At 48.1% G+C, this 17,898-nt stretch overlaps 1 protein-coding gene across 1 annotated transcript in view; it reads right to left on the bottom strand.

The window, feature by feature from the left end:
* LOC134048156 (hydrocephalus-inducing protein homolog) overlaps positions 1-12,810 on the bottom strand; it is a 75,082-nt gene extending 62,272 nt beyond the window's left edge. Inside the window, exons 1-7 of the mRNA XM_062499756.1 lie at positions 12,513-12,810; positions 9,349-9,447; positions 8,720-8,856; positions 7,196-7,315; positions 5,310-5,444; positions 3,705-3,907; positions 472-602 (exon numbers count right to left, since the gene is read on the bottom strand). Coding sequence (XP_062355740.1) covers positions 472-602; positions 3,705-3,907; positions 5,310-5,444; positions 7,196-7,315; positions 8,720-8,856; positions 9,349-9,447; positions 12,513-12,810 — 1,123 coding nt within the window. The remainder of the gene's footprint in view (positions 1-471; positions 603-3,704; positions 3,908-5,309; positions 5,445-7,195; positions 7,316-8,719; positions 8,857-9,348; positions 9,448-12,512) is intronic.
* Positions 12,811-17,898: the final 5,088 nt, after the last annotated feature.

The raw sequence follows: 17,898 nt of genomic DNA, 5'->3' as shown, positions 1-17,898 counted from the left end.
TCACCAAACAGGAACTCGAGGGCCTGAAAATGTTATTGGACAGAAACTAGATATGTGTGTAGAAGCCAACACAGAAAAAGGGTCCATGCCAATGGAGAAGCAGCAGATGGGGACAGAGGTGTGCAAGGAATACATTGCATTGGAGAGACTGTGCTGGAGACCTCACGCCTCACATACAGCACTGCCCAACAATAAAATAATTTAACTGCACCCAGGCATAGCCACACAATAGTGGAGATTCAGGATTCCTCCTTCCTCCACTCAGCAACTCCCAGAAAAACAGGATTCCAAAAATCCCAGCCCTGTTAGAGGGGATCCACTTTATCAACCCCCTAAACACCAATGAGTTCTCAAGATTTCTTTGGGGTAAAGCTGTAACAGGGGTGGTGGTACACCTAGAGGGAATCGAGGGGGATGGGACAACAGGGAGTGATGGTGGAGAACTGTCCTGTGCCCCATGCAGTGCCCAGCACTCACCTGTGTTGCAGCACACTACCAGGGACCCGGAATGGTCACCGACCGTCAGCGGGTGAAATCCCACTGTCACCTGCATGGTGTCACCAGCGGCCAGAGTTCCCCTGTCTGGAACCACGCAGAAAGGACTGCAACACAAAGACAGGGATCAGGACTCAGGGCCACATCTGGGGATGATACTCCTTCTGCAGTGCAGGTCACTTCAGCTCACTTGGGCAAGCAGGGAGCAAACAGATCACAGTCAACAGAAGACAGACAGAACAGACAGGATCAGGAACAGCTACTGACCCACTTCTGAGAAGATCCAGCCCTCAGAAGATCCTGTGGGATAAAATTACCTCATCTCCCCCATACTCTGCATCCAGCCCCCTGCAAGGAGACTCAAGGGTCTGACTGCCAGCAATCCCATCAGAGAATGGTTTGTGAAAAGCACAGAGAAGGCTAAGAGCTATCTGCATGCACAGCTTGACACCGACTGCCTCAGGAATTTCCCTTTTCCTGCTGCCTATAAACCTCATTTCAAGAGATGCAAATGTTAGGGCATTACCTGTCCTGTGAGATTACAGCCTAGGAGTCAGACAGGGAGAATGAACTTTTCTTTGAAGAGCAAGGAATAATTACTGTGAATTTAAAGTGTGGTTCTTTGGTTTATTTTACCTTGATAACATCCCGATTTAGCCTAAAAGAGCAAATTTTATCAGCATTTCAATGGAAGCTGCTCTAAGAAAAGGAGCAGTCCACACTCTGAAACAGAGGGCAAATGCAGAGAATACAGTGACTTTGGAAACAAGACCCAAAAGGAGGATGCCATGTACAGTGTGAAGGATCCAATCACAGCTAAATGTAGCATCCTTATCAGGAGCACATCAAGGAAGCAGAACAGGAGGTTTCTGTGTATTTACCAGCAATGCAGTCTGGGACTCTAGGTTGTCATCCAGGCTGGTAACTGTTTGCCTGGCCCACCAGACAAACTGTGCAATGTGTTGGAAATAATTATGCAGATGTGTTGGTGCACTTTGGATTTAACAGGAGCAATTAGGATTGGTCACCAGGTCAAACGCTCTTGCCTGACAAACACAAGGCTCAGTACTTTGATGCTCAGGGACAGCTCCGATGAAATGTGCTTCTGACCAGCAGCTGCTGGGCTTCGTGCTCTTCTGCAGCACCACTGAGGAAAGAAAAGTTCCTGGCCTCGGTGATTTGCTGGTGCTCAATCTGTCATTTAATTCTGGGGAGTTTGGTGATGAATGCATCACATGCAAAAATAAGGAGAACATATGGCAAGCTGAACTTTATTCATGTGGGCAATGACAGCAGATGAACTTGCTTCAGGTTGTGCTCATTAAGGCTGTTCCCATTACCACCAGTGAGAACATCACTGCTGGCTGAGGGAGAAGCCTTGGGCCAGCACTGTTCATGTGCTGGACGAGAGACTTTGGAGAGAGGGGAGGGAAGACAAGACCCCACCAGCCCCAGAGCTGGATTACTGTACATGCTCCTGCATGTGCCCCGGGAGTGATGCCAGGACTGCTGCAGGTCTCTGCTGGAGCTTGGTGTGGGCAGGGCACAGGACATATTCTTTTGCCAAAAATTTTGCCGGAAGAGAGAAGCTCCCAGTTAAGGGAATCTCTGGCCACACTTCAGCACTCCATTCCATTCCATTCCATTCCATTCCATTCCATTCCATTCCATTCCATTCCATTCCATTCCATTCCATTCCATCCCATTCCCACTCTTGCCCCATGTTACATACTCCTGCCCTCAGCTGACAGGATGGGAATAACAATCCTGGGTGTGACTTCAGAAGTCACCTGAGAAAGAGGGGATCTTCTTATTTTCAAATGATCAAGAGAAGAGGATACAGCCAAGTTCAGGACTCAATTGTCAGGACTAAAAACTGAGCGCAAATCAGCCCCTGCATCTCCTACATCCCACCCCAGGCTGTACCCAGCAGACTCCCCTGTTAGTGCTGTAGCAGTCATCTCTCACATAGACCTGGCTCCCCAAGACCCAAGGACACAAGCTCTGCAGTTAATTCCTCGGAATTTCAGTCAACATCACAAAGCTGTTCCCTGAGGCCACAGATAGAAGAGCTGTGAAGGAGACATCACTGACACTGCTAGAACCAAAAGAAACCACTACCAAGAGATGGGGCTGGCAGGCTAAATTTTGGCCTTTTATCTGTTAATTGTGAGCTGTTCCTTAAGATAGTTCTCATCCTGTTAGATCTACCCTTTCAATGAAACACCACTGCACCCAACAGGCAGAAAAGAGAAGGTAGGGAGGGAGTTTTTAATGGGTTGTTTTCTTCTGCTTTTTAACTAGGTCCATTTGTATGTTTGTTTTCTTGTATGGCATCTGAAGACAGGTCCAGATCTCCCAATGGAACCTTGCAATCCCCAGACACCGGTGTTGCTTTGAGCAGTGGGTCTGCTCAGATGATTTCCAGAGGTCCCATCCAGCAGAAGTTATTCTGTACTTCTATACTTCTATCTTCTAAATCAGCCCAATTGCTTTTCACATATTCACTAATTATCTCGTATTTCCTACACACCTGTGCATGTACCTATGGGCATGTGGTATGTTGATAGGCATTAGAGGAGCTTGCCCTTTATGAAGGTTTCCAAGGAAGAATTCATGATCTTTTGGCAAACATTTTACACAAGCCAAAATGAAAAAGCAGCAGAAATACAGGAACTTTAGAGTATTTAAAAATAAATCTCAAAGAATGGGGGCAAGACCTTATTCAGAGGTTGAAATCATCTGTTTGAAAATTTTAACTGGCTTGCAAAGGCTTGTCATAGAACAGAAGAGGTGACTGATGCCCTCAGCTGACAAGGGAAATCAGATCAGCTTTTAGTGACAGGAACAGCACCAGCTCCCTGTAACACAGCTCATGTTGGGCATTTGATGCAGGGACCACAGGAAAGCCACATGCCTCTGGCCTCCCAGAGAACGGGTCTGTTTGGCTGACAGTGCTGAGTAACCATTTCAGAAGCTGCTTGGGCCCAGGAGGGTTCCAGCAGCCTCCAGGAAATCTGGAACAGAGAAAACTCAAAGGCTGCATCCTGCTTAAAACATGAGAAGCACCAGCAAACCCCACACATCCTGCCCATTTCCAGCCAGGCCTGCAGGGCAGCAGCTCCCATGCTCTGGTTCTTTTGTTGCTCTTTACCAGCTCTGTTATCACCCACAGGTGTTTTTTCACAAGGACACGTGAGCTGCCTCACCTCTGGGTGCTCAGCTGGTAATGAGCTTCCACGTTACCAACATTGCGAACCAGCAGAGTCTTCTGGCTGCTGTACTTGACTGGGCACCGTGAGAAGTCCAGCTGGTCAGGGAAGTCCAGGAGGATAGCTTGGGCAGCAATGGCCTGAATAGGCACAACTATCCTGTCCCTTGCAGTGAGGCAGACGAGCTCATGGGAGTAATTCTGCAGGAAAAGAAACTGTCTCAGCACAGGGCATTTAGTGCCATCCCCATGGCAGAAGAAAAGCCATTTCCTATAACCCTTCGAGGGCATCAACTTGCCTCTTCCGCCCCAAAATGAATGCTTAAGTTGTACTAAATTGTGACATTTTAAAGGCACCAGTGCACTTTACAAAACCTGTCTCAGTGGCACTAAAATCGTGTGTCACTTGGATCATACAGAGAACTGCTCTAGGCCATCACAATTTTTACTCTAAATTTTCATGAGGTTAATTCCTAAGTTCCTTCTAAGAAACATGGAGCTAGGGAACACAGGACATTCCTGTTTAGGTTTCTATCCCCGCTATTTGAGTGTAGGACAAAGTGTTATACTGACACTAAGAAGCAAAAGGAAGATGAGAAAATAGTTGTACCCAAAGAGCTCCTGCACCTCTGGCCTGGTGTAGGAACATCACTTGGCTCAGAACTCCACTCTAACTTTGCCTCTCCAACCAAGACGGGAAGAACAGTGCTAAGAGGTAGCAGGATGCTGTTGGAAAGAGCCTGTCTTTGTTTTCTTGCAAGGCTTCCTCCCTTCCATGCCATGTCCTAAACCCTTCTGCATGAACAAGCCTCCAGATCACAGCGCTGAGATCAGACTTGCCAGGGCCTCAGCACTGGTATTCAAACCTCCACACAAAAGCATGCTTGGCATGGAATGGGTTCCAGTTAACAGAGCAACCACAGTGACAGGCATGAAGACACAGCCACAGCAGTGTCACTGCCACAGGCTCTGGGGTCACAGGTCTGCCCGCAGGTTGTACCTGTGCTACACGAGCTCTTTCAGGCAGGTGTCCAAGTCCCCTGCAGCTCAGCAACCTGCTGCTGACTAAGGGCCCCTAGAGCTCAGTGTGCCTGTGCCAGGCTGGGCTCACAGGCATAGCACGTGCTCTGCCCTGGCCTTGCAGCTGTGTCATGGTCATTTGTGCTCTGGGACAGCACAGCTGCAAGGCTGGAGAACAGAGGGTGTGAAAAAGCACCATCTTTGCTGCAGCCCAGGGTGAGGCAGGGAAGCTGTTGCCAGCCAGGAAGGAGGAAAGCTCTTTGTTCCGCTACTGTTTTCCATCTAATTAAACCCTTTCCAGTGTACCTAGAGATGGCTGAATATCCATCAACACCCCTCTGTTATTTTCAGACTGCTCCCTGTGCATCTTCCCTCGGGAATGCTCAGCAATGTGCAAGGAGGGCAGGCAGAGCCCGTCAGGCCTGGCTGCAGTGCCTGACAGCACATGCCAAGGTGTGACTGGCTGCAGGCTGCCTGTCCCCAGCCTGGAGCCAAGCTCACAGCATGGAGTGGGCCGTACCCAGAGTGCAGGGAAAACAATGGCATTGGAGATAATTCTGTGTTTTGGCTCCTCCAGTCTCACCTCGGTCTCGTCGGGGGTGAAGCGAATGCGCACATGGGAAGAAGTGCCTGGTAGGATGATGTGGCGTACATCACTGGGGCACACGAGCTCAAAATAAGGTGATCTCTCCATGTAGACCTTCACCAGCCGAGGAGACTGCAGGAAAGGAATGAAAGAATGATTTTGCAACTTGTGGAAGCAGGACGAGAGGAGACCTGTCCATGCCCTGGTGACATCCTTCCCTGACCCCTTTTCCAAAGCACTTGCAGCTGTGGAGGTACAGGCACATAATTCACAAGGGTGAACTTGAACCCCTTCTGTCTGGGTGCAGCATTTTGGCCAGGGGCAGTAGGGCAATGTCTGGTGGGAAGGAAGGGCTGAGCAGGTCAGCACCAGAAGGATGGGGACAGAGCCCCTGAACCAAGTCATCTGCATCTTCAACAAGGCCAAAACACCTGCTGGCTTCTGCCTGCACACAGCCATGCTGTTGTGTTCCAGAGGGGGGATGTGCTACTGGAAAGCAAAACAGCACATTGTCCTGAGGGAAGGAAGAAATTCCCTTCTAGCAGATCAGGTTTGGGTAAGGCAGTTCTGGGGATACGGTCATGCAGGCAGAGCAGCAAGAGAGGAGACCAAACACTGTGGCCTTACTGGGAATAGAAGCAAACTGAAAAGCAAAAGAAGGAATACAGCAAGACTATCCCTAAAACAAGGAGCTGGCAAAGAGCATTTAAATGGGCAGTAAAGCAGCAAGGAAGAATCACAAAATGATGAGAGCAATCAGCTTGTTAAAGGTGACAGAAACACAGCCAGGCTGTGCCCATCGACTATGGGCTACAAAGGCATTTTCTTCCTGGAGAAACATGACCAGCACTGACTCACACTCTGGTTTCAGTATTAAAAGCCAGTCTTGGCTCTCCAGGGGTTCCTGCTGCCTGTGCAGGCAAGATGGGCTCCTGGGCATTCCTGACAGGTCCTGCCCTCTGGGAACCACAGACACAGCAAACGTGCATTTTGCAGCACTTAGATAATCAACCCTGAGCACCTGTAACATGCTCTCAAAAAGTCAAAACCAGGTGATTTTGAGACCCTCCTGTGTCTTCCCACCAGCCCACTCTTGGCACAAGCTTCATTTGAGAAAATGTTTCCCTGACTGAAATTCAAATGGTCTCAGTTTTCCTCTTTACAGTAGAACAAAACTGCTGACATTTTCACGTTTTTCCCCTCTCAGCTCTCTTGGGAAACTGCAAAACAATCTCAACTTCTTCAGGCAGATGTGTAAACCTCTAAGAGCATGTGGCTTTGGATGTGCTGTGGTTTCTCCAAAGGGAAAGCAGAGCACCATGTCACTTTTGGAAAACCTGAGTGGAGCTGGATGAAGCTTAGCAGGAGCCTGAAGTGGCACCTAAAGGCCTCCCGCTGCTTCTGCTACATCAGTCTGATTCGAGGGCTGTTTCAGAACACATATCCTGCAGTGCCAATGCCATTAATAAGAAGTGATTCCAGCATAAATTGGAGAAGACTCAGCCTCTGGGCTTTGACTGTGAGCTGCACAAAGGGAGCTAAACAGGCTGAGAGAGGCAGAGAGTCCTCCCAGGAACCCAGATTAGCCAAGGAGACACAGGATGTGGCATACACTCAAGACAAAGCATGAGAGCAGGTAAGAGCTGTACAGCCCCCAGCATTCCTATTAATCCAGAGCTTTCAAGAGAAGGAAACTCCTTTGAAGTGGATACCATCAATGCATGGCCAAAGTCAGTGGAGAATTCCCAGCACACAAAGATTTCCACCTGCGACATTTTCTTCTGCATGTGCTGCAGCAGATAACTCGCTTTGCTGTACACTGTGGGAATTACACCACTCTCCTCATTCAGCACAGTCTTGAAGCTCCACGTGCCAGCACTTACCTTGTCCTTGTTTGTGAGAGACAGTACCATTTCCGAGACCTCATGAGCGACGAATTTCTGAAATACCATCTCTGGTGGGGAAACTTGGAGCAAGCTCTCTATCGGGGGAACTGGCAACAACTGGAGAGGCAAGAGAGAGCAGGGAGAGGTTCAGCTGCTGGGAGGAAGGTTCATGAAGGAGAATTTTACACTGATCCCCACTGAAGTACACATTCTGGGTGAGCACATGTGCCCCAGGACACATTGGGGAAACAGTAGCTCACCCACCTCTGCTCTGAGCTGATCAAGAGCTGCTGGGCCACACAGAGCAGGTTCAAGCCAAGCTACTCTTTTGGCATGTATTTCTCCAGGTTTCCTCTCCAGAATGCCAGGCAGCACTTACCTTACGCACAGCTCTGTGCCCATGTGATCACACAGGTCTGGGGCACTGACTGAGCACTCATGGAGTCAGTAAAACCCGCAAATTTACATCAGACTCCTTGGGAAACAATTTTGGGATGTCCTTTACTCTGAGAAACCGAGGCCCACACAGCTGCAAATATCTTTTTTGATCTAGAACTTAGACATCAGTAAGAAGAGAACAGTACCAGAGGAGGTGTGAGAGATGAGGTGATATTTTGCTGAAGCCAAAAGGTTATTAAGTGAAAGAATGAAAGTTGTTGGTTCTGTGTGTTGTTTGTGGTTTGGATTGTTCTGGTTGGTTGGTTGGTTATTGCTGTGAGCTGGGAGAGGGATGGGCTTGAAGACCTGACCAAAAGGAAGTAGGATGAGAGGGGAGGGCACAGAAAAGTTGGCGGTCTGGAGAGTACGTGAGTTCCCCAGTACCCATCCACTGGCAAAGAGGACAGGGAGTGCCCTGGACAGGTATAAAGGGTATAGAAAGATTGCCATTTTACTTGAGGGTGTGCTTGTCTCGGGGGAGAAGGTGACACACCTGGCTCATCTGAATCGTTACTAATAAACAGTTTTCTTTTGCATCAATGATTTTGTCCCCTTGTATTTAAACATCAGTGCATTTCTAACAGAGGTAAAGGCAAAACTAAAGTAATGCAGAAGTTGGGAAAATGACAAATGAGGTGAATGCTGAATGATGATAAGGTTCAGTTCTTTTCTCAGCAACCTGGGTAAGAGTAGAGTTGGTATCTCCTTTTTCCATAAGCTTTAAATGGGTGCTTTCTTGTAATCTATTATTGCTCTCTTATTTGATATCATTGCAGAGGCACGTCTGGAATGACACAACAGCAGCAAATGCTTCTGGAGCAGACATTGCTTTGAGAAAACTCTCCCCTGCTTTGTCTGCCTTCTCCAGCTGCACTACTGTCAGTGCAGAGACACAAGCAGGTCTCCTGTGTGCCTTCACAGCAGACACAATCTGCTGAAGGGAATGGCTGCAGCACACTTGTCCCTTAGTTGTGCCCCTCTCTGAGGTGTCCCTAAGGCCCCTCTCCAGGGCAATCCTTAACCCATGTATTACATGTCTCTTGCTGCCAATTTCCTGCTCAACAGCCCACCTCGGCCACCTACCTGTTTGGACAGTGCTTTATACTGAGCCAGTCCTGCAAGAAAGGCAGCTTTAAACACACCTCTCTGTGTAGGCACTGATCCAGATAAAGCACATCCATTGCCTCTGCCCAGGGGGAGTCCCCTGTACATCTGGCAGCCTGCAAAATCGAACACCCCATCAGGGTCCCAACACATTGTTCCAACCCAAAACATTAACACATTAAATTTTGTTAAATCTGAAGGAATTACTGCAGGTCCTTGGCCTTCAAAGGCCAACACTGCCACTCTGGAGGGAATCCTATGACCCCAAGCATTTGATGGTGACCACACCTAAGCAAGAGGTGGCTATTTCAGCAGGAGAATGGCAGATGGCAATTTTGTGTCTTTGTGCCCCCTGCCTTCCCCCTGTTGCTTTAGCAATGGCAGCTACATTCAGTAAACACCAGCAGCTTCAGCAGAGGTTATTTGTGTTGGCTTGGTGCAGATCAGGACTCCAAGTCCAGCACGACCAGCAGTTGGCAATGTCAACAGGACCTGGTCACTGAGGTATTTTGCTGGAGACAAGCCTGTCACAAGCACACGCCCTCTTCAAACTTCACATCAAACAGAAAAGAGCAGGAAAAGGCTACCTTTTGATGAGTCTCACTCACGTGTTGAAATGGGCCAATTCTGGGCAGAAAACTCGCCCCAGTGCTGGCCACCTTCTTCACATTGAGAAACTCCTCCTTCGGGAACTGAGAAGGAAGCAGCTGAAAGGCAAAAAACGCAAAAAAAAACCCAAAAAGCAAACAAACAAACAAACAAACAAAAAACCAGCTAGAACCTCAGAGACTCAGAGATGCACTTGTTCAGAAAGGCTTTCCTTGAACAAGTGGCACCGGTGAATAATTTGTGACCCCATCATCTAGGACAGTTCTGGAAGCCCTGGAAGTTACCTGCTGAAATACTTAGCACCAGTAAATTCATAATGCACATGCTCCAAACACATGGCTCTGTGCCATTAGCTTCTCCGTGATTAGATGTGACATGTTTGGGGATTTCTGCTCTTTGGGCATCTGTTTCCTCTTTTCTGTCATTGGCCTGAGGCAGTGACCTTTTCAGAGAGTGGGGAGGAGCTCTCAGAACTCCCCTAACTCCATCCCTGCACAACAGTCAAAACTCATAGCGAGGAGAGAACACCGCCGGGTGCGTCCAAGAGACACAGAAAGCCAAGTTGTACCAAGAGTGAGGTGCACAGGAGTGTGTCCAAGTTTTAGTCCTCTCTGTTAATTAGCATTTGTGTTCTCTGTCTGGGCTCACAGATGCCTCCACAGAAGAAGCCAAAGGGATCTCCTTGACAGAACCTCAGCACTGGGGCATCTTCAGTCAAGTGAGCTCCAGCCAGCCAGGGGACCTCTGTGGCCCTGACTCCTCCTCTGCTGTCTGCAGGGCTGGATCTGTGTCCCACACAGGAGATGAGACAGAGCAGCTGGTGTGGAAGCTCCCCCAGCTGGGACCAGCCGTGTCTCTCAAGGCTTTGGGCAGAGTTTGAGCTTCCCCCCCCCCATCCTCACATGCCCAGGAGCAGGTTGGTCAGAGCAGCACAGGTGAGTGTCCAGCCTGACAGAAGGAATCACCGTGGGAAATGGAAAGGGAAAGAAGCACATGCTCAGGGCTTCAGCTTTACATTGGCTGAACCTGGCTTAACTTGGCTGCGGTGGCACAGCCAGGCAAGACACTGGGCTGTCCCTGAAGAAACACACGATGTTCCCTACTGCACCAGGACAGCCCCCAGCCACAGGAACACGGCACAGAGAGGTGGGGAGGGGTTCTGCAGCTTCACAGTGCTGCTGCACAACAGGCAGGGCAGGGAGAGGAGGGACACGAGGGGGGTTTCCAGCCTCAACACAGCCCCAGTGGGTACTTACAGTAATAGACTTCAGTCTTTCCCTGGACAAAAGACGAGGTGTCGACGTCTTTTTCGGGGATGCAGAAGCCATTGTGGAGGCAGGATGTCACAGATGAACGACAATGCCTCAACAAAACTGGAAGGAGCAACAATGGAACTCTGAAAACCCAGAACCCAATTCATGGCAGACTCAAAGGATACTGGTGCTAAAAATTTTATATTATTTGAAAGTAGCTAAGTGCTTGTCTGAGGTAAGTAGCTAGTATTGTTAGGCCTCTAGTTGGACTTTAAATATATGGCTATGTTCTGCAATGCAAAGATGGATCATACTGAAAAGCAGAGCTAAAAATCTGAAAATTAATAATAGTTAAAAGAGACAAAGCTGTAGCTAAAATGCTACTTTAAAATAGGTAGAGTGGACCTCCTCTTCTTTAGGCTAAACAACCCCTGCTCTCTCAGCTGCTCCTCACAGGACTTGTGAGAGACTGGAATGTTATGCCAAATGGCTTAAATATTGTTTTAAAGGACTTTTTGCCCATTGTGACAAAACTGTATGAAGAAGCTGTGACCACTGAAGCTCACCCCTCGCTGAAAATGCCTCCTGGCTGGAACTTTGGACTGTGAGCTAAGCTGCCTAAAGGAACTTGAGACAAGGTACAGGCAACACTATTGTCCTATTATCTCATGTCTGGGGAGAAGTAAACAAGGCTGAGGGAGAAAAATGTATCCACAACAAAGCCAAACGCAGCAGCTGTCCAGAAAATCAGCTCTGTCTGGGTTCAGGGTGGGGAAGTCATAGCCACAGGCTCCTCTGCTGAGGCCAGGTTTGCACACAAACCTCCCGTCAAGAGAGGGAGGAGGAGGAGGAAATTTTGGGTGTGGTGTAACCTCTGGCAATAGGCAGTGGACACCCATCCTCCATCACACAAACTGGCTTAGCTCTAAAACTCCCCACTCCCACGAGACCACATCCAGAGGACGTTCCCACGGGGGCAGCTGAGGGGGTGTCATAGCCCACCAAAGTGCCCCCAGACCCACGCCTGAGGCCTTGCACCAGATGACTGCATGAGATGCAAAGTAACACAACAGATCTGAAAATCCAGAGCCCAGTTCATGGCAGACTCGAAGGATGTACTGGTGCTAAAGATTCTATATTATTCAAAAGTACCAAGAGACAAGAGTCAAACTTGCCCCACCCCAGGGAGGTATGGTGATATTTTCTACTTAATCGTCTCTGACACTCTTTGTCCCCCCCCTTCCCAAACGCCTTTCACCCTCCCTCCCTTTTTCTACTTGTTTTTCTCTCTCTCTTCCTCCCATTTCCATGAAATGCAGATTCTTTACTTTGGCATATGGTCTCATTTACTCCTTAATTCAGGAGTGTCTCCCTAATAATTTTAGTAACCAGATGGTAACAACTCACTGAAACTTGAACAGAACTCGTTCACCTTTAGGCAGTGTAAGTAGTCACTATAGGGAAACCAATGTATGGACTAGTATACTTCGGAAAAGTTGCATGTCTTCAGTGAAAAAAAGCCCAATCAGTAGACCATATGTTGTTCATCCACTCAGCCCCTGTTCAGTACATGCCACTGAACTGCTGCACCCGAAGACTGGCATTATCACATCCTGTATTTCCCTTCGGCATTCTCTTTCAGAGCACAGATGTGACAAAACCAAAAAGTGCAACTTTAGTCAACCTTTACCTTCAAACCTAATTCAGCATCGGCTCGCAGGGCCCGAGCAAAGCTCTGCGAGTTCAGTTCTCGCCCTCAGAGACCAAAGCTCTGAGAACAATTCACTTGGCCACTGGCGCAGTGTGGCCGCCCGCACACGCTCAGGCTGCGACCAGCGGGCCAGGAGCGCGTTCAGCGGGTGCTGAGGCCACAAAGCCGCCGCAGACGCAGGGGCCGCGTTCGCGGTTACCGGGCAACCGCGGCACCCGACAGGCGGGGCGGGGCCGGCCCGGGGGCGGCGGAGCCGGCCGGGCCTCGCTCCCTCCTTCGGTCCCGTCTCGTTCCCCCCCTCGATCCCCGCTCGGTCCCCGCCTGTTCCAGCCTTGGTGCCCCTCGGTCCCCGGGCCGAGCGGGAGCGATCCGCTCCGGGGCCCGGAACGTGACGGGCACGGCGGCAGCGCTCGGTACCGCCAGAGCCTCGCACCCAGCTCCGCGCCGCCCGTCAGAACGGGAAAACCCAGGGTCTCAACAGTTTGTGTTCGGCGCATCGTGCAAGTGCCAGTCAGCGAGCTGCAGGTCCTGGGCACTAGCGTGCAGCTTCCCGTTCTTCTTAGGGACACACAAGCAGCAGAAGTAATTTCCTGGTGTCATGGTTCAGCACCTAATCAGCAGCCAGGAATTGGTGCTCCAGAAGACTGGCATTACCACATCCTGTATTTATTTCTCTTTGTCATTGTCTTTCAGAATAAAGATGTGCTAAAAGAAAAACCAAAAAGTACAATATTTATCAACCTCTATCTTCGAATGAAATGCAAGACTGATTTTCAGTTTGTATTACCAGCATTGCAGTTAAAACGCGCTGGAACCATAATGGTTCCAAGTTTCCTACTTGCAGTAAACTTGGGGTTTTAATATTCTTTCCAAGTTTATCTGTAATACATAGGTTTATATATTTTAAAGAACTTAGGTTTGTTAAATAACTGCATACTCCTTCATGCTGTTGAGCAATAGCACAGATGGTTTGTGTCTTCAGAAGTGGTTTGTCTTAGTAAAAAGACCTTGAAGTGAAACACTTTCCAAGTTCCCCAGAATTTTAGAAGTACTTTTGAAAACAAAGGAGGGGGAAGAAAACCCATCAAGCCTATTAATTTAGGATGTTTCCGGGTCTACTACTCTGTGCAGCCTAAGGAAGCTGTAATGGAACAAGGGAAGAAGGATCTTACAGCCGTGTTATCCCTCAGTGTACAGAAAACCTTCACACGGAGCTCCTGCGTGGCTGCTTTAAAGACTGGTGACAGAAGAGCAACATGGGATTGAACTAAGACAGACAAACATCCAGTTAAAGTCACATTACAAGTTATTTTCTTTTCAGATGGGGCTGCAGACTGTATGCTGCTCAACAGCCTGGGCGCTCCGAATGTCCTGCAGCATAGCTGAGCCATGAGACTTGTGCAGTAGAATTAGAAAAAGGTGAAGCACAAACATTTCTTATGCACCTACATTGCATTACCAACTCGTCACTTTAAAAGTGGTTTTGCTCTTTCAGTGGAAGTTTCTAGCTGGGATTGAAGGGTTTTTAATTGTTGAAAAGCTCTGAGTAGAAGCAAATATTCTCCCTGGGTACCTGTGGTAGGTAGGTACCTGGCACCTGGCAGTGGAGGAATGTGCATGTACTTCCATCTAGATCTCTGAAGTATTCATTATAGTCAAGAGCATACCCAACCACAAATTTATCTGGAATTTCAAAGCCTGTATCTGTAAGAAAATACAGTTCTTTTTATACTTCAGTGGTGTAAGTAGCTTTTAAGTGCACAGTTTCTATTCAACACATACTCGAGCTAAGAGTAATAGGCATCATCTCTTTCAGGATGCTTCCTTAAGAATCTGAGCTGTGAACTGATGGCAGAGGTTAGAATTTGAACTATTCCCTTTACTCAGTGAGATAATTAAGGTGCTAAATGAATGATTTTTATTAACAAAGTAGTTGTTTAAAACCTAGTTATGAGTTAGAACTAGGAGAGGAGACAAGGAGCGAGATTTTACTTGAGTGACGGTAGATGAACTGTGATTGAGTAGGACTTTTCAGTTTGGGAATAAGGCAGGTTTAATAATGCAGAATCAAAACATATGCCCTCGAGTGTCAAAGCAAAGCAAAAGAGATAAGGTTTGATTCTGTTTCTGCTATCTAAATAGTTAAATTTGTATATCAAATAGCTACAGCTGCGCTCAGGCCAAGCAGAGGAAAAAAAAAAGGTGGTCATGAGGTGTCTCAGGATGGAATAGCTGGTCATTAGTTCACAGGTTTTTATGTCCTTTCTCCCCATTTCTCTTGGCCTTCATTAAACTTATGTGCCAGTTGTCAGATGTGCTGCCTGAAATGAAATTGTAAGACTGTGTTTGGGAAAATACAGAAAAAAGATACTAGAAAAACACAATACTTACAGTCTTGTGTGTAACCTGGACCCTGACATATCCTTTAAACAAGCTGGCTGTAAGGCAGAGCAGAGCAGGTTGGTTATTAAAATACCTCTTGCTCTAAGCTGTAGACTTCCCTTCTGCCACGCCTCCCCATAGGCTTCTAGAATCATGCTTTTAAGTCAAAACAGGGAGATTATTGCAGAGAAGGAAGTAGTGCTCAGCCTTGGAGTGGAGGGAGAAGCAAAGGCTCTGATCTAAGTCCATTCTCTATATCCAAGTGGCTCTACGTTGTTCCCTCCAGTTCCCTCCAGTCCTGTGTCTCAGATCACTTCCCTTCCATGTAGCAATGCCCCAGGACACTAGAATAGCACAGAGGGGGAAGCATGTCCAAATGGCTGGTAATGATTTCAGTGGGTAGGGAGGAAGGGAGGGAGAAAAGGACAATTTCTTCTGCAAAATAATTTCTATTCTTGGTTTGCCTGTGCACTTCAGAAGAAACTGAGAACCTCCTGGACAGTCACTAGAAGTACTGTCTGAATAACTGCTGCATAAAGCAATGTTTTTTTCTAAAGCATTGTAGTTACTTGACAGACTCAGGGATATTCCACAAAATTTTGTTTTAGTGATCTACTAAAAGTAGATCTAGAATGCTACTTGACGTCAACTTCCAAGTGCTGACAGACACTTAAATTCTGGAAACTCCTACAGTTAAGGATATTAAAAAATATCCGGGGTCTTGTCATTAGAAAATCTATGGAAGGGATGAATTTCCTTGAAACATGAAGTAAGAAACAGGGAATCCATCAGACATCATGGACTACACAGAAGAGCCATAAAACCTTTTTTTATTAATTTGAGCAGTGGAGATGGTGGTGCATGGGTGAATTTCCCAGTTTAAGCAACTTAATTTTTAAGCAGCTGCATAAGGATCACATCCTGCATTTGCTTCCTCCCCCCCAAACTTGAAGTTAAACAAGCACCTGTCAGCATACACTGAGTATTCACCCAGATGATTTGAATATGTTAGTGAGTGGCTATATCCTTGCACCTTACAACTTCTACCATCCTTGGTTCCTTGTGTTTTATTTTTGAAAGCAATGCTTTCATTGTTCCACTGTTGTAGCCTGGTTAGCTGTTAATATGGTGGAAGGTAAAGAGGTGGCAAGGGCCTTTGAATGGGTTCCACAGAGATGTTTATTTCAGCCACACACGTGGATACTCCAGGGTCAAAGGCAAGGCAAAAGCCTCATGGTGAGGGTCTAGGTTCAAGCATATGGGTGGTCGGGGCAGGGAGAGCATCAGAGATCAATTATCAGGGGACATAGGGGTGGCACAAAGGTGGAGTTTGGGTATGGGAGCCGATGGGGAAACAGTGTGGGAGTGACTGAAAGACGGAGGGACAGGGAGGGGGCACAGGGCTGACTGAGGGAACAAAACAGGGCTACATTGGCATAACAGAGCAGCGTCTAGAGAAGCCTCTTGGGTCTCCCTAACTAGGGAACGCCTCTCAGGGTGTCCACATTCTACCAGTCTCAATAATGTCCTGAAAGGTTAAAAAAAATAAGTTATCCTTCACATTTGAAAAGAAAACCAGATTGTCAGTGGATTAAATTAGAGGACACTAACCTGGCAGCCCAGTAACACAATTAATTATTGTTATACATAAGATGTATTAATTTGAAACAAAGGGAGAAAAATATCTGTGGCATTTCACCCCTCCTTCAGTCATTACTTTCCTCTACTACTAACACATGCTGGAATAGGGAAGGGAAGGGAAGGTGTGGGAAGGGAAGGTGTGGGAAGGTGTGGGAAGGGAAGGTGAAGGGAAGGTGTGGGAAGGTGTGGGAAGGTGTGGGAAGGTGTGGGAAGGTGTGGGAAGGTGTGGGAAGGTGTGGGAAGGGAAGGGAAGGGAAGGGAAGGGAAGGGAAGGGAAGGGAAGGGAAGGGAAGGGAAGGGAAGGGAAGGGAAGGGAAGGGAAGGGAAGGGAAGGGAAGGGAAGGGAAGGGAAGGGAAGGGAAGGGAAGGGAAGGGAAGGTGAAGGGAAGGTGTGGGAAGGTGTGGGAAGGTGTGGGAAGGTGTGGAAGGGAAGGGAAGGGGGGAAGGGAAGGGAAGGGAAGGGAAGGGAAGGGAAGGGAAGGGAAGGGAAGGGAAGGGAAGGGAAGGGAAGGGAAGGGAAGGGAAGGGAAGGGAAGGGAAGGGAAGGGAAGGGAAGGGAAGGGAAGGGAAGGGAAGGGAAGGGAAGGGGTGTGGAGGCCCAGGGGCCTGCCACTAGGGCCATATGCTGCAGTCCTGCAGAAGCAGAAGCAGGCAAGGAGAAGCACCCCTCTAAGGTTATGGTGACAGGTGCCTCCCTCCCATAGGCCTTTGCAGGCACAGCTACCAAAACCCAGTGCTGATCCCAAAGTAGGGGTGGATGGAAATGTTGCTCTTTTGAGGCAAACCGTGTTTCATGCTTAGTCAGCAAAGAAGAGCAGAGAGATAATTTAGACTAGAAGCCCAGAAAGGAAGTGAATTAAAAAAGTGCCAAGCGGTTTATCTGGGGTAAGAACAGAGTAAAACATAAGCTGTGTGAAGGGATGGAGTTTCTCACAGGTGCCTTTTGTGGTTTTTGGGTGCACTGTTACGGACAACTGAGTGGAGAATAAAGAAGCTGCATCACAGGAAGAAAAAGGCACAGTGGCCATAACTCTAAGGCAACAATAGGGCCTGTGGTGGGTGGTGGGTGCTGAGCCAGGGCAGGGCATTGTCTGGATGCTCTGCCACCACCCAGCAGTGACAAGAGACCCTTGCATGCAGGAGGTGCAGGATTATGTGATGTGTGAAGCTGTCACTGGGACAGCCAGCAGGACAGAGAAGATAATGGAAACCACCATTACCTGCAAGTTTATTGATCCCTCCATCAAAATATCAGCCAGACAATTCTCTTTCTGGGTGGAGAAGGTAAGTTTCTGGATTGCATCCTGACATTTAACAGCATGGCTGAGGGGGGGTGTGTGCATGTGTTAAAGCCACTCTTTACCCTTCCTGAGGCACTTTGTGAAGTGAGTGAAGATGCTTTTAGGGATGAGAGTGGTATTTAACTTCCCCAATGTAAAATTGCAGTTACAGCTTCACTGCCAAGGGGGATTGTGGCCACTTCCAGAGAAATGCCAGTCTCTCTGCTCAGTGTAAAGGGAGGTTTTTCTGGATCCTCTAAGGCACAGGGATGTCTGTACCCC

Source organism: Cinclus cinclus, chromosome 11 (assembly GCF_963662255.1).
Source record: "Cinclus cinclus chromosome 11, bCinCin1.1, whole genome shotgun sequence".
Taxonomy (NCBI): domain Eukaryota; kingdom Metazoa; phylum Chordata; class Aves; order Passeriformes; family Cinclidae; genus Cinclus; species Cinclus cinclus.
Note: the sequence above shows the minus strand (reverse complement) of the source record. Positions and strands in the feature narration are given on the sequence as shown.